Source organism: Podarcis tiliguerta (genome assembly GCF_965153285.1).
Source record: "Podarcis tiliguerta genome assembly, chromosome: 7".
NCBI classification, from domain to species: domain Eukaryota; kingdom Metazoa; phylum Chordata; class Lepidosauria; order Squamata; family Lacertidae; genus Podarcis; species Podarcis tiliguerta.
The window spans coordinates 77,405,305-77,422,454 of NC_139540.1; the positions used below are offsets into that span (position 1 = coordinate 77,405,305).

Genomic DNA, 17,150 nt, shown 5'->3' on the forward strand with positions numbered 1-17,150 from the left:
TTGGTTAATGAACAGAGCTGAGCCAAAGGCCAGCAGGTTTTGTTTCCTGCTCCTCATTAAGATGTTAGATTTGAAGGAAAACAGTCTACCACTCAGTCAAAGGAGAGTACTCCCACGTTACAAACGTGCTGTTGAAATGGAGTTTGGAAACCACAGTGGTGTGGCTAGAAGACATTAGTACACTACAGTCCTTCAGAATAATATTGTCTTCAGCTCATTCAAATTACATTCCTGGGTTCTGTTTCATGTTGTTATGAACGCTGTATGGATGTTTGTTCAGTAAGACTTGGGTGCTCTCTTTGTGGTGAGCAGTATTCACAAAAAACAGTACACCATGTCTGGGACATATTGTTATGAGTTTGGGGTGTGACCCTGGATCCAGCAAGTGTTAGAATTTAATAAAGGCTTATTATTTTGGGAATAGTCAGGCTAGCTCCCTGGTGAGGTGATACCCTGGGTGATGAGCTAAAAAGGGGGATTAAGGGGCTCTGTGGGAGCAGGAGCAGGAGCAGACTTTGGCAATATTATACCCTGAGCAAGGACACCTCCCTCAATCCCCCCCCCTTATTTTCACAATAATTCCTTTTGTTACAGTTGCTTTTCAAATGGCTCTTTTTGGTAGGTACCTATATAAGTACAGTGGTACCTTGGTTTTCGAACATCTCTGTTGAAGAACATTTCAGTTTTTGAACAACATAAATGCTTCGGTTTTTGAACATGCCTCAGAAGTCGAACATGCCATGTGGCGTCCGCTGAGTGCAGGATCCTGAGGCCTAGCTTGTCAGCTGTTGAGTCCTCGGTTTTCGAACGTTTCAGAACCCGAACGGTCTTCCAGAAAGGATTACATTTGAAAACCAAGGTACCACTGTACTATTGTCATTATTTATTTATTTATTATTTTGTGCCTCATCATCTTGGTACCCTATGTTGGGGAGCTGCCTGCACCATCTTAAATCCAGTGCTTTCAGTCTTATAGCTTTGAGGGTCACTAGTTCTTCATGGCTACAAGAGGGGCAAGCTGAGCTGTGCATGGGATTGACTGCAGCATCTTCCTGCCTCCATACTGGCTTAAGGGGAACCTCGAGTGGCTTACCTCAGTTTATGCACCAATGGCAAACCTGTCCCTTTTCCCTGTGGGGGGAGGGACTGAATACAAGAATCAGTCGCCACCAATATATTCTCTTGACTTCTGGGTCCAATGAATCTGCTGGCTAAGAATCTGTTCCTATGTCGCAAATTCTTTTTCCCTGGCTGTTTCTGCTTCTTCTTCTCTTCTTTCGTGATCACTTGTAGCTGAGTAAGATTGTCTTCCATTAACACGGTTTTAACAATGAGTCCGTAAGTGACTGTGGAGGCCAATTCTGGATCCACACGTCCTTCCACAGTGGGGACATTGGTTTCCGGGCAGGAGTTGATCACAGTGTGGATTTGCCAAGTGTGCCTTCCTCCTAGCATGTTTCTCCTGAGTTTGAGTGTCTTCAAAGCCCATGACACCTTTGGTAAAGGCTGTTCTCCAACTGGAGTGCTCGCAGACCAGTGTTTCCCAGTTGTCAGTGTTTATACTACATTTTTTCAGATTTCCCTTGAGACAGTCTTTAAACCTCTTTTATTGACCACCAGCATGACGCTTTCCATTTTTAAGTTCGGAATAGAGTAGTTGCTTTGGAAGTCGATAATCAGGCATCCGCACAACATGACCAGTCCAACGAAGTTGATGTTGAAGAATCATTGCTTCAACACTGGTGATCTTTGCTTCTTCTAGTACACTGATATTAGTTCGTCTGTCTTCCCAAGTGATGTGTAAAAATTTTTGGAGACACTGTTGATGAAATCTTTCAAGGAGCTGGAGATGCTGTTTTTAAGTGGTCCATGTTTCACAAGCATATAGTAAGGTTGGTGGTACAATAGCTTTGTAAACAAGCATTTTGGTTTCCCTGCGAATGTCCTGGTCCTCAAACACTCTGCACTTCAATCGGGAGAAAGCTGCACTTGCAGAGCTCAGGTGATGCTGGATTTCAGCATCAATGTTGGCGCTTGTGGAAAGATAACTGCCTAGGTAGGAGACGTGATCAACATTTTCCAACATTACACCATTGAGTTGGATTTGGGGTGCTGCAGTGGGGTTATTTTGTACTTGTTGGTGCAGCACTTTGGTTTTCTGGATGTTGAGTGATAGGCGAAGCTTTTCGTAAGCTTCTGCAAAGATATTTAGGATGGTTTGGAGGTAATCCTCTGAGCTTGCGCACACTACGTTGTCATCAGCATACCGAAGCTCTATAACAGAAGTTACAGTAACCTTACTCTTTGCTTTCAGCCTGCTCAGTTTGAAGAGCTTTCCATCTGTTCAATATATGATTTCTACTTTGGTGGGGAGTTTCCCTTCAACAAAGTGTAAGATCATGGCAATGAAAATAATGAATAGAGTTGGGGCAATAACACAACCCATTTTAACACCTGATCCCACTGTGAATGGTTCACTTTGAGAGCCATTGTTATCTGCTATTGTTGCTGTCATATTATCATGGAGGAGCCAAATGATGTTTACAAATTTATCTGGGCAGCCAGTTTTCAGAAGGACAGTCCACAGGGCATTACGATTTACAGTGTCGAAAGCCTTAGTCAGGTCAATAAACACCATTTACAGGGGTTGGGTTTGCACTCTGCATTTTTCTTGAAGCTGTTGAGCAGTGAAAATCATGTCCACTGTCCCCCTAGAAGGCCGAAAACCATTTTGGGATTCAGGAAGAGTCACCTTGGATATTGTTATGAGACGGTTTGCTAAGATCCTTGCAAGAATTTTGCCGGCCACAGCTAATAGAGAGATGCCTCAATAGTTTCCACAATCAGTTCTGTCACCTTTTTTAAAGAGATTGATAATTTTGGCATCTCTAAAGTCTGCTGGGATTTCTTCTCTTTCCCAGACTTTTTCGATGAGCTTGTGAAATTGTTGGGTAAGTTCAATTCCACCTACTTTGAAGATTTCGGCAGGTATCCCATCAGGTCCACTGGTTTTGTTGTTTTTCATTTGGTTAATAGCTGTACACAACTCTCCCAGATTTGGAGATACTGCCAGCTCATCTCTAATTTGTTTTTGTGGAATTTGTGAGAGGTCCTCAGCAGCTACGGGGGAGTTGTGGTTAAGGAGATGTTGGTAATGTTCTTTCCAGTGCAGTGCAATAGCTTCTTTATCTTTTAGAAGTGTGATACCGTCTGCTGAGCATAGGGGCCATATGCCATGATTTATTGGCCCATAGGTGGTCTTTGTGGCTTTAAAGAAACACTATGCATCATGAGTGTTGGCTAAGTGCTGGATCTCTTGAGCTTTTTTATCCACTAGGTGTTTTTTAGTTCTCTGGTTCTTCTTTGAACCTCAGCCTTAGCGTTGGCATATGTTTTTTTTCTTAGTGGCACAGTTTCTGTCTCTTTGCCAGATCTGAAAAGCCTTCCTTTTCTTGTCAATCATGCGTTCAATCTCACTGTCATCATTCTCATCAAACCACTCCTGGTGTTTCTTGGTTTGGTGTCCAATTGTTTGTTCACAGGCTGCAATAATGGATGTTTTTAGCTTTGTCCAGTGTTCCTCGATGTTATCAGGGAATTCTGAAAGCAGATGGTCCTTAAGAGTCGTTTGGAAGCAATCCCGCTTAATGGGATCTTGAAGGGCTTGAGTTTTCATTTTGCACTCTGGTTTCCTTCCTTGAAGCCTGCGTTGAGGTATAATATTGATAGCCATCGTGGAGTGTATTAGTCGGTGATCTGTCCAGCAGTCATCAGCGCTCGTCATAGCTCTGGTAAGGAGCACGTCATGGCAATCTTTAGCATGGACAATAACATAGTCTAAGAGGTGCCAGTGGTCTGACTGATGATGCCTCCATGAAGTTTTAAATTTATTTTTCTGTTGCAAGAGTGTGTTGGTAATAACAAGGTTATGCACTGCACATATCGTCAAAAGTAAGATTCCTTTCTTGTTGCTGTTGCCAACTCCTTCTTTCCCAATAGTCCTAGGCCACAGATCAAAATCTTGCCCAACTCTTGCATTAAAATCACCCAGGAGGATAATTTTATCTTCCTTAGACGTCTCTAATAGGACGGTATCCAGCTGAGAGTAAAAATTTTCTTTAATGTCCTCATCGGCATCCAGTGTTGGTGCATAAGCACTTAAAATAGTAGCCTGTTGGTTTTTGGTGAGATTTATTCGCAGGGTTGAGAGTCGCTCATTAATGCTGGTAGGGACTTCTGACAGGAGCTTCACAAGGTCATTTTTGATAGCAAAGCCTACCCCATGTATTTGATGTTCTTGTTCAGATAGACCTTTCTATCTGAATGTGTAGCCTCCATTTTCTTCCTTCATTTGTCCCTCGCCTGCTCTTCGAGTCTCTTGAAGTGCTTCAATATCGATGTTAAAACATCACAGCTCTCTTGCAATGATGGCAGTTCTGTGTTCAGGATGCTCGCTGTCTGTGTTATCTGACAAAGCCCATATATTCCATGTTCCAAAGTTCAATTGTCTTTTACGACCACTAGGTGGTGACCCCACTGGGTGTGGTAATCCAGTCAGGAAAAAGGGAGGCAGACTATGTTTAGGGCACCTTTTCTAGCCCTTCCCCTTTTTGGGGTGAGCAGAGTGGATCCTAAAAAGGGCTGCTCAGTCATAGATACAGCTGCCGATCTGCTCAACTGCCTCGTTCCTTGAGTCAGAACGACTGAATCTGTATCCACTGCCCATGTGCCGGTTCATGACTAGGGGCTTCCAGATTTCACGATCCTGCCCCTGTTACCATTTGTTGATCACCATGGGACTTTTGGGTTTTGGGTTGGGTTTTTGGAAGACGCCTGTGCATGAATTTGTTTTATGTGTGTAGATCAATTCACGCTGACCAACGCACAGTCTTCGCAGTAGGGCTCTGTTCCAATGGCATGAAGTAGTCACGACAAACCGGTAGATTCCTATCTGCTGCAGCCTTCATCCGCCTTCACAGTCGTTGTAACATACCGCTTGTTATCACCTGCCTGTTCTGCCGTTGAGGACTTCTTGGATCATTCTTTGTCTAGCTCCTTCCCTTTGACCTTACCGCCTTGGGTGAACCTGCTTGGAGTAGGAGATTCCCGACGGCTTTGCTCGCAAGGGTCATAGGAACATGCAAGCCCACTCACCACAACAAGGTGTTGATCCAGCGAGTGGGTTTCTGCTTAACACCTGCATGACTTGGCAAACCTTTACCTTCCAGTTAGCTTCCCCCCCTGCATAGAAATGGAACACAATGAAATGGATGCACCGCTCCATTATGCAGCATTGCTGCTACTGACAGTTCTAGCAGTTTTGCTATCATACGCTTGCCTTTCCTTCTGTAAAGTGATCATGAACAGCACTGCCTACACATCGCTGTAACAATAACAAAATATAATAGACTCTATACAGAGAAATCTTCAAGTTTATCCGAAGCAGGGTGCTCTTAATAATGATATGACAAAGAAACTGAATACACATCACATTTTCAGAAATATCATTTTCGTTTATTGTTTTATGAAATATTGCAATCCTGTGTTGATTACTCTTTTTTTTTAACGTGATCTTTTGTTAGCTGTGCTCCATGCTCTCTTAAGACAAATTAGAGGTAGAAAAACTGACATGACACCCCAATTGTTGTGATTATAAAGCAGTTACTGTCACAGCTGTTTTCACACTTGCAATCTCTCAGCTCTAAAGACATCAGCTGATAGCCATGTGTAACATTTAAGTGCGAGTGTTAAGAAAAACTGAGAGTTAAAAAGCGGATTTAAGGGTAATTAAACTTTCTGCTTGTATCACCTGCACAGAGATGTGCTCAGTAGATGCCCTTATACTGAACAAAGTACTGCAGTTAAAACATGCTTCCTTGGCAAATCTCTGAGCTCATTTCAATGTGCTTGTGCTAAGCTCTAATAAAGCTCACAGTTTGGGCCTGCACCAGGCAGTTATACTAGATTTATATTTGTTGCATGAGAACATTAAACATGAACACTGTAATGTATATAGCAGCCTTTCCACTTTTGAGGCCTCCCCTGAATGAGATTTGGCAGGAAAGGCTTAAAACCTTTCCAATGAACAGATCAGGGTTCTTCCAATGGTTGCCCCAAGGAGATGTGTCAATCAGTACATGTGCTTGTTCACCTTTTAAGACAGGCTTCCTCAACCTCGGCCCTCCAGATGTTTTGAGACTACAATTCCCATCATCCCTAACCACTGGTCCTGCTAGCTAGGGATCATGGGAGTTGTAGGCCAAAAACATCTGGAGGGCCAAGGTTGAAGAAGCCTGTTTTAAGATATATATATGACCCTTTTTGTTAACCATTAAATTTTTACATAATTTGCCTCTTTCCCCTCTGACCTCATTGTCATCCCACCACCAATTTAGTGCCTCTGAGCCTTCTTCCCTTGGGGCTGGTGCCTCCCACCACTCCTCTGTCTCCAGCCAATCCATGGCATTAGGATGAGGTGGAGCAGGAGGAGCATGTCAGGACAATGGCTTTGCTTATTCCTAGGTCTCTGCTTGTGGACCTTTGAACAATATACTGTATTCAAAATGGACAGAACACAAGTCTTCCTGCCTGTTAAGACAGTTTTGGCTCTGCTTTGGTCTTCTTCCCGCAGTTCTTACTGCAGAGGAAGGAGTTGGTTTGCATGCTTTGCACAACCATCATCTCTCGTCACTGAACAGCTGATGGGCAGGAAAGAACCCAGAAGACTGATGTAAATTCACCTGCTGGGTGTATCTGGCCCATTGACTGGGGATTCCCCATCCTTTTTTAATAGTTATGTAGAACGTGTCTGAGTATTGAGAGGTGCAACTTGTCATGAAAAGCAAAGGGAAATTTGCTTTCTGTTTCCTTCACAAAGAGCTTTGCCAAGGTTTGTTTACCACCTCTGCCATCCAAACAAGGCACTTCAAATTGCCCCCAGTAACTCTTTACACGTTGCCAAGTTACCCACATGCCCTTTGGACGAGCAATTTTCCATATATTTTTGCTTCAGCATTGTTATTCTTTCCTTTCTTTTGCTTTTTGATCCTGGCTGAAGGATCATTCCAGAATAGTGTGATTTATTAATAGCATCCATTGGTTTGGGCCGAAAAGCACAGGTGTAACATAAAGATCATGGAGTAAAATTCAGCTAATTAGTGAATGGATGGTTTGGCATTTTCACTAGTGTCAGTGGAAGTGTATATAAGATTTTAAAAATACAGAAAATGAAGTAGAAACAGAAGATTGCAAAATTCCTTTCCCATATAGAGCCTTCAGCTCTTCTGACAGCTTAGGATATTTGGTAAGAAATACTTGTCACCCATGTCTAAAGCTGGGTAATTTCGCATCATGGAACTTTTGTCTTAGGGAAGAATGGAAGTTAGGAAGCAACCATGTTTTTTTGTTCAGTTTTTTTCTTGTCTGTAAATGAAATGAAATAATTTTAAAAGCTCGCTTGAATAAGTTGCTAATTTGTTAACAGTGTGACAAAGGATTGGTGGCAGCTAATTACATTGCATTTTTCACTGAGACACACATTTGATCATAAAATATTAAAAACACAATCTGGAATGTTTTCTCCAATATTTTATTTCTGAGCTGCTTTTTTTGTTTTGACAAAACATCTCAAAGAGGTTTTTTAAAAAGGAATATTCATACCTCTGGTGCGGAACATGTCATGCTCCTTCTGGGACCGTTTGTCCACCTTTGGTCCCCACCCTGCACTCTGCCCTCACTTGTGGTTCCTAGAAGCTGTCAGCATGCGACAATGGCCACACCCTGGAACGACTAGCTGGCTAAACCAGGTGAGGGCAGACGTTGGGTCTCAAACTCTTGGTGAGTTAGGGGCTCCAGTGGATTGAGCAGACGAGACCAAAAATGGGTCCAATGGTCAAGAAGGCAATTTCTGCATGTGCTGTACAGGGAAGTGAGGGGCAGATGGGGCTCACCAACCTGGGAAGGCAGCTCATCCAAGAGGAAATATCATTGGGAAAAGAAGAAGGCAAGGAATAAAGGTAAAGGGACCCCTGACCATTAGGTCCAGTCGTGACCGACTCTGGGGTTGCGGCGCTCGTCTCGCTTTATTGGCCGAGGGAGCCGGCGTACAGCTTCCGGGTCATGTGGGCAGCATGACAAAGCCACTTCTGGCGAACCAGAGCAGCGCATGGAAACACCGTTTACCTTCCCACCAGAGCAGTACCTATTTATCTACTTGCACTTTGACGTGCTTTCGAACTGTTAGGTTGGCAGGAGCAGGGACCGAGCAACGGGAGCTCACCCCGTCACGGGGATTCGAACTGCCGACCTTCTGATCGGCAAGTCCTAGGCTCTGTGGTTTAACCCACAGTGCCACCCGCGTCCCTTCATTGTGGGTTATCATTGGGAGAAGAAAAGGGCAAGGAATAAACCCTACCCAAATCCTAGCAGCTGGTGTTCTGACAGTAGAACATTGGCTATCTAGTTCAGTCTGTAAACCCTTAATTGTTCAACAGACGTCTTTACCTCCTTCAAAACAAGCAATTTATTATCCTTTCTACTCCAAATTCATCAAGGACCATCCTCAAACTTACTTTTCACACACTGCCAAGTATCGTCTCAGTCCACTGAACCATTTTCTAACCAGAAGCCATAAAACCTCCTGGCCCTCACAATTTCTCATAATAATGGCAGAATGTGATTTGGCCAACTCACTCTTAACACAGAGGCATGCCTGTGACCCTATAATTCTGATGTATTTAGAATAGCAATAGGAAAGTTTCAAATTATAGAGAGCTATAATTAGAGGATTCTGCCTGTTGGAATCCTCTAATTATGAAATGTTTAGTGGCTCGGAAATGCTGCAAGCGGCAGGATGGATAATGGGTAGAATACAGGGGAGTGAAGGAAGTGCTGACTGCTAATCTCCACTGTCTGAACAATGTAGTCTAGATGCATCTTGATTTGGAACTGCTAGCTAGTGCAAATATTTGGCATTAGGACAAAGTTCCAATACCTTTAATAGGAAACTTTGGAAGGTTTGCAGCTCTTCTCATCTCCTAACCAAATTAAGTGCATCCCAGTTCACAAGTCATTTGCTTATTGCAAACTGAAATTATATAAAATAAAAAAATTCCTTCCAGTAGCACCTTAGAGACCAACTAAGTTTGTTATTGATATGAGCTTTCGTGTGCATGCACACCTCTTCAGATACCAAATAATATATTATATGTGATTCTTTAGAAAAAGAAGAAGTCTTAAAATGCTATTAGCATTTAGAAATTTTATGAAGTTTGCTGGTGTTGGTATTGGAGAAATTAAATTATCGCTGATAGTTAATATGTATTTGAAATATGCACTTTAATTAGCAGGATTTTTATAACACTTGTAACAAACACTGTGGACAATACAGACAGATTCAAAATATAGATCACAAAATAATATGCAGTTGAAAATGTTGACAACCGGACCCATGGAGGGGATGGTGGGAAGTCTCAAGATTCAGAGGAATCTCTATATATGGATAGGCTTTTGGTATTGTTTTAACTCTATATTTGTAAAATCAAATAAAAACGATTTAAAATAAAAAATAAAATAAAATATGTGTTTTAATGGGATGTGTTGTTGTTATTTCATTTATACCCCACCCAGCAGCTTACAGATAAAAATAAGAACCGCTAAAAACATTTGAAAATTATTTAAAAACAATTAAACATTGATAGAATTAAAACTACATATCTATTAAAATATATCAATAATAATGTTTTATGTATGTTTGAATAACAAGATTGGGATTTAGAAATTCTAGTGGTATTCATTGTTGTAAGCAGCGGATTGATTCAATTGTCAGTACTCAATACAGTGGTACCTCGGGTTACGAACTTAATTCGTTCCGGAGGTCTGTTCTTAACCCGAAACCATTCTTAACCTGAGGCATGCTGTCGCTAATGGGGCCTCCCACTGCTAGCGCACAATTTCCGTTCTCATCCTGGGGCAAAGTTTGCAACCCGAGGGACTACTTCTCAGTTAGCGGAGTTTGTAACCCGAAGCGTTTGTAACCACTGTATGTAGAACTGTTATAATAAGTGGTGCCAAGAGATATTTATTTTGTGTATATATACTTTTAACAAGAATTATATTGTTAGGTTTTTGGGGTCTTAAGATGTGCGCCAGACCCCTCTAAACTCTGGATCCAGCAAGTGTTAGAATTTAATCAAGGCTTCTAATTCTTGGAATAGCCAGGCTAGCCTGGATGATGAGCCATTAAGGGGCTTGGTGCAAGATGGCAAATGGGTGCGGCCCCCTCCCTCAATAGAAAAAAGCCAGAGTTTGGAGGTAGCAGTGATGTGACCTAGAAGAAAATCAGCAAGCTGGAGGGTGAGTCAGAGCAATGTTTGGGAGCAGTGTTTCATTTCTGTTTGAATACAAGGCTGCTGCTATGGGCTGTGGGAGAAACAAGCAATAGCATTATGAATGGCTTGCATCCTCACTAGCCCTCTATGAATGGGGAACAGTAGTGAGGTGGGGCTCCTTCTGCTATCCAGGATTGAAGGCCGTTGCTAGAGGACGGGGCAGAGCAGCTTTTGGTGTGTGGAATTCCCGGCCCCCCTCACAGCCCCTGAAACAGATTTTTAAGGGGCTATGGGATTGCAGGGATTCTCATTAGCAGAACTCATCTCACAGGAAGCTACCCCCAGTGGGAGCTTTCTTCTGGTCTAAACCACTGAAATCGTTACAGAAACTGTAGCTAAATCGACGCTGAAATAATTTCATGCAAATAAATGCAACCTGGTTTTCCTATCTGTTAACTAGATAGTAGATAAAAATCTTGTATCACATCTATGTACATTAAAAAAAAGGTAAAGGTACCCCTTCCCGTATGGGCCAGTCTTGACAGACTCTAGGGTTGTGCGCCCATCTCACTCAAGAGGCCGGGGGCCAGCGCTCTCCGGAGACACTTCCGGGTCACGTGGCCAGCGTGACATCGCTGCTCTGGCGAGCCAGAGCCACACACGGAACGCCGTTTACCTTCCCGCCGAAGCGGTCCCTATTTATCTACTTGCACTTTGACATGCTTTCGAACTGGTAGGTTGGCAGGCGCTGGGACCGAACAACGGGAGCGCACCCCGCTGCGGGGATTCGAACCGCCGACCTTTCGATCGGCAAGCCCTGGGTGCTGAGGCTTTTACCCACAGCGCCACCCGCGTCCCCCATGTACATTAACTATGTACATTAACTGATGCATAATTCATATTATGAGCCCAGTTGATCCATTGACTTCAAGGATGACCTTCTGTATGGACTTGAGAATCTATAAGGAGGCAACCTGGAACCAATCAATGTGCATGTTTTGCATGTGGTAAATTGGTTGCATGGGAAAGCAAGTGTAGATCAGCGTTTTTCACATATTTTCACTGTCACATGAGAGCCCTGTGCCCATCAATAGAAAGAGATCTCCCCACCCCCAAACTCTTGAACCTCCATCTCCCATCAAAGCGGGACTTGACGCCTGGAGCAGCTATTGTTATCAGGAAGTAACCTATTGGCATTACTTACAGCTATGGCCATGTTTTAGGGGAGGCATATGTATAACGTGGATAACAGGCATATATGTAATTGGTTTTCGTTTTAATCTTTCATAACACACACACATATTGCAGATTATTAGATTAAGCTGATATTTAGGAAAATTGTTTTTGTTTTTCAGCTTTCCTTCGCAGCAACAACCCCAGAGTTAGCTGATAAGAAAAAGTATCCTTATTTCTTCCGGACAGTGCCATCCGATAACGCTGTGAACCCTGCAATTCTGAAGTTGCTCAAACACTACAAATGGAAAAGGGTGGGGACTTTGACCCAAGACATACAAAGATTTTCTGAGGTAAGATCTGCTCAAATTCTTGTACTAGAAACTGGCTGCGAAAGTTGCATGTTTTTGCATGCGGTGGTGAGTTGAGATACTTATATTTCAAAGAAGCATTTCAGTAGGTGCTAGCTCAAACTGGCAAAAGGCACTTCAAGCGTTGTCACTTCAGGATCATCTCACTTCAGAATATGGGGGGGGGGGCGGGAATCACGTAAGAGAAGCACTGTTGGGTCAAACCAAAGTCCTACTTAGTCCAGTCCCCTGTGTCCCACACTGACCATCAACATGATCACAAGGAAGGCATGAGTGCAACAATAGTAGTCTTCCTCTGTTGTTCAGATGAGATTTTTCTGTACTAGGTTGGTTAGAAGATACTTAGGTGTGAGAGGGGCAGCCAAGCTCAGGTTCACATGAACAAGTCTTGGCTTTCCAAGGGTCAGGCTATGAACAAGGATTATCCCGCAAAGCAGATGCATAATCAGACACAAATAGCATTGTTGAAAGGCTTGTTCTGATTGGGTCAAGAGTCTAGTGAGAAGAGTTGGGAAAGAGTGCAGAGGCAAGGTCAGGCTGCCCTATGACTCTTCTCTTAGAAGAGAGTCTGAGGTTGCGATTTCTGGTTTAACCCTTTCTATTCCTGACACCTGGACATATTAGCAAGAACTCTGTACAATTCCCATATTGCTTTCCTATTCTAAGTCGGAAGGGACGCGGGTGGCGCTGTGGGTTAAACCACAGAGCCTAGGACTTGCCAATCAGAAGGTGGGCAGTTTGAATCCCCGTGACAGGGGGAGCTCCCGTTGCTTGGTCCCTGCTCCTGCCAACCTAGCAGTTCGAAAGCACGTCAAAGTGCAAGTAGATAAATAGGTACCGCTCCAGTGGGAAGGTAACCGGCGTTTCCCTCGGCCAATAAAGCGAGATGAGCGCCGCAACCCCAGAGTCGGTCACGACGGGACCTAATGGTCAGGGGTCCCTTTACCTTTATTCTAAGTCAGAGCATATAGATCTCATTATGCCAGTGCTTTGAGTCAGGAGTTCAAAGGAGACTTTATGCAGTTTGTGTGAACCCTTCTACCTGTCCCTGCAATGTGAGCTTGTATGAGCCCAACATTCAAGCTCACATGCAAGAGGGCTTGAATAATAGGGAAAAGCATTGTATGAACTGGTTCTGATAAATTTAGCTTTCTGTACTTCTAGTCCTAAGACAAAAGGCTGTGTTGGTGTGAAATGTGTGAAGCTATAATAAGATAGGTATCTTGTAGGCTTTCTTCCCACAGCGTTGAATAGTCTGCAAACTTTTCGAGTCAAATGTCATTTTCACTTTTGAGGGGGGTGTTCCTGGAGTAATGTATATGACCCAATATCCTAATCGATGCAAATAAATATACAGCTATTTTTGTGCATCGTTATAATTATTATTTATTAAATGTCAATGTGATCTTCATCTGAAGATCACAGGGCAGCTGTACAATATAAAAACATACAAAAATGCATATCATAATAACAGGCAAAAACAATAATTATTCATAGTCCTGGGAGAAGAGGAATGTTTTTGCCTGGCACCTCAAGATCTCAGGTGAGCTTCCCTAGGGAGAGCATTCCATAAACAGCAAATGAGGGAAGAAAGAGCTAGATGGAGTTTGAAGTGCTGGATTACCTGCATACAGGCAGCCTTGTCATGTGATAGGTGTGATGGTTCTGGGGACTAGATTTCCTCCACACTTGCTCTCAGAGTTATTCATTGCCAATGTCTAGCATGAAAAAACAAGTGTCAAACAGTGGTACCAAACTCAGCCTAGCTATCATTATCTAGTTCCTTCAACCCAGACAGATGGGGTTTGTTCTCTTCTCATTCCTATTTTAAAGTTACCTATACTGTAGTTAGGACGCAGGTGGCACTGTGGTCTAAACCACAGAGCCTAGGACTTGCCGATCAGAAGGTCAGCAGTTCGAATCCCCGTGACAGGGTGAGCTCCCTGCTCCTGCCAACCTAGCAGTTCAAAAGCACGTCAAAGTGCAAGTAGATAAATAGGTACGGCTCCAGCGGGAAGGTAAACGGTGTTTCTGTGCTCTGCTCTGGTTCGCCAGAAGCGGCTTAGTCATGCTGGCCACATGACCCAGAAGCTGTACGCCGGCTCCCTTGGCCAATAAAGCGAGAGCGCCACAACCCCAGAGTCGGTCACGACTGGACCTAATGGTCAGGGGTCCCTTTACCTTTACCGTTTTATACTGTAGTTAGGATGCAGGTGGTGCTGTGGTCAAAACCACAGAGCCTAGGGCTTGTCGATCAGAAGGTTGGCGGTTCAAATCCCCACGAAGGAGTGAGCTCCCGTTGTTCGGTCCCTGCTCCTGCCCACCTAGCAGTTCGAAAGCACATCAAAGTGCAAGTAGATAAATAGGTACTGCTCTGGCAGGAAGGTAAACGGTGTTTCCATGTGCTGCTCTTGTTCGCCAGAAGTGGCTTAGTTATGCTGGCCACATGACCCGGAAGCTGTCTGCTGACAAACACCAGCTCCCTTGGCCTAGAGAGCGAGATGAGCACGCAACCCCATTTGTCCACGACTGGACCTAATGGTCAGGGGTACCTTTACCTTTACCTTTATACTGTAGTTACTAGGCACTGTTTAGCAGTAGCAACTGTAAAACAGTAACCCATGATAACAGCCATCAAGAGTAAAGCAGATACGTGTCTGTACACACCTTTCTTATTTAACTTGGGTTGATTTTCAGTTGTACCGTTTATCTCTTTTTTGCACTGTATCAAGAGTAATTTAGTTTCAGGCAGCTGGAGGCTTAGTGGGTATTTGGCAAGAGTTTTTGAACACCTAAGGCAAAATGATTACACAGAAGTGAGATGGCATTAGAAAAACAGAAAATGAAAAGCAAACAAAAAATAGCATTCTGTCTAATATACTGGCTTAGTTTGAGATATTAAGTGCCTCAAGTTACGGCAAAATACTGAAACCCCATTTCCATGTTCAGACCCAGAAATCTACCCCCTAAATAAATTCACACTTGACTCAAATTTTGGTTTGGTTTTTGGCAGCATTTAGGCCACAACTTTATTGATTACAGAAAGTGATTGGTTGCATAGGCTCTGGTTCGACTAGCTCCCTGCCATGCAGGTAGCGCTGACCCAGTGTTCCAGCATAGGTCAGCCAAGGGTGAACACCTGGATAAGCGGAAAGCTGGGAACAGGGTGTCTCTGCCACCCAATTGTCCCCCTGGACTCAGGCACGGGCACACCCCCTCTCAGGGGTTGACCAAACCATCGAGTCCCTGGATTCCTTTCACAGAATACCCTTCACATAGGGATGGCGAGACCGTTCCCCCATCCCTATCACCTGAACCAGAGCCTATCCGCAACCTTACAAGTTGTGACGATTTGCTACGCAGCAGGCGAAACCCAAATGGCAACAGCCAATCAGCCAAGTGGGGAAAATTCCTGCCGTGCCCCTGTCCCAACAGCAGACGACACACAACGGCATAGCAAGGTCAAGTGCAAAACCCTAAAAGTAGGGAGAGGTGGGCGGGTGTTCTGAATGCAAGAGCCAAAAGAGGAAGCTCTGAGTCACATTCATGGGCATAAATAGGTCCCTCAAACCATTTGGACTGTGTCCCATTGGCCAGATTGCACCCAGCTACGAGGGACCTACCAATCAGGTGTTGTGGCTGACCAATCGTACCCACCCACAACACAGGGTGTCGGTTTCCAGGTCTCACTGCAATACATGCCCTCTTTAAGGGAGGACCCGATTTCTAAGCACATTTACTGGTGGGGAAACCCCAGTGCTTTTTTCCACATACTCCTGTGAATCTAGCGGTAGATTTTGTGAATCTAAGTTTGGCCTCATTGAGGGGCAGTATTTCAATATGAGTAGGAAAATTAGAGTACCCCTAAACATTTTATTTAAGACAAAAGCACTGGGAAACCCTATTGATTTTTATGAGACTTACTTCAGACATTTATCTGTGCATTTTATTTCATTTGTATACCGCTGTTCCCCTAAAGAGCTGTGGGCAGTACATAAAGAGTTAATCCATTTCAGAATTGGTGTGTTTTGAGTTACAAAGAATGACCAAGCTTGTGAGGGTGGGGGGATAGTTTCTGTGCTGGCAGGATGTATCATTTATGCAGTAATCTAGTCAATCAAACTCTATTTCTCTATAAAATGAGAGAGTCCTTTGATCTCTCTGCTGGCAGAGCCAATCCCCATACTCTTGTTTCATTTAAGAATGGAAATCAATACACAGATTTTACGTGGGGGAGGGCAGGAATGAGAAGATAAATGGAAAACTGCCTTCCCCCACCGCCAGTTTTCCAGGGTTATTGACAAGCACAGTAGGTAGAAAAGCAGTTATGACAAATTGTAAAAGCAAAACTAGTTCTATCCTCAAATTTGATTCAGTATGGCAATTCCTTGCCCAAGTAAGCTGCAAAATGGATATACATATTTATTTATTTTTAAGGCATGTAAAATCCTTATAATACTGAAAGATATCCAGATACCTCGTTTGTTGTGAATTCAGTCTTCTATGATTCTTTTGGATAAATTGCTAATTAGTCCCCTGTGTTTAAATTTTACACAGATATTTTTCCCCAACATAAAAGAAATAGCAACTGCTACGGTAGCCTGAAGGTAGTAAACAGATAAATAATTGTTTGCATCTAGAGCTTTGCATTTACAATGCAATTTCACAAAGTAAAATTAACATCTTTCTATAGAAACACATGGTTTAATGATAATTTATTTCCCCCTTTTTTCTTAAATGAACTGGTTTTGCAAAATGGGTGCTTTAACAAATAAAATGCAATAAAATGTTGTTGCTTTTTCAAACTCATGCTTGTCCTTCCCATTGTAGGGACTGAACAGAAAGTGCTTCTACTAGATTCTTGTCTTAAGTAGGTTTTCTATTATCTTGTTCTTCTCATGGTGCTTCTGTTATCTAAGAATAGTGAGAGATAGCAAGATTTCCCTGATTGCTTCCTCCCTCCTCTTCCACATGGTTTCAAGTGAGACTGAAGAACTGATCTTGGAGACACACAAACAGCAGCAAAAATACATTGCTTTTCCAATATTCAGTCAAGTCCCCCATTCACGTGGATCCAGAATTGGCCTCCACAGTCACTTACGGACTCATTGTTAAAACCTTGTTTATGGAAGACAATCTTTCTTGGCTATGAGTGATCGCCAAAGAAGAAGAATCATTTTCATGAGGAGGAGAGAAAAAGAAAATAAGCAGAAGACAGCAATCCCATTTCCTTTTCCAACAAACAAATAGAGGATTTCTCTCGTTCCTTGTATAGTTT

The 17,150-nt window shown here is 43.2% G+C and overlaps 1 protein-coding gene across 1 annotated transcript in view; it reads left to right on the forward strand.

The window, feature by feature from the left end:
- GABBR2 (gamma-aminobutyric acid type B receptor subunit 2) overlaps nt 1-17,150 on the forward strand; it is a 294,647-nt gene that overhangs the window by 62,195 nt on the left and 215,302 nt on the right. Inside the window, exon 3 of the mRNA XM_083449337.1 lies at nt 11,684-11,854. Coding sequence (XP_083305463.1) covers nt 11,684-11,854 — 171 coding nt within the window. The remainder of the gene's footprint in view (nt 1-11,683; nt 11,855-17,150) is intronic.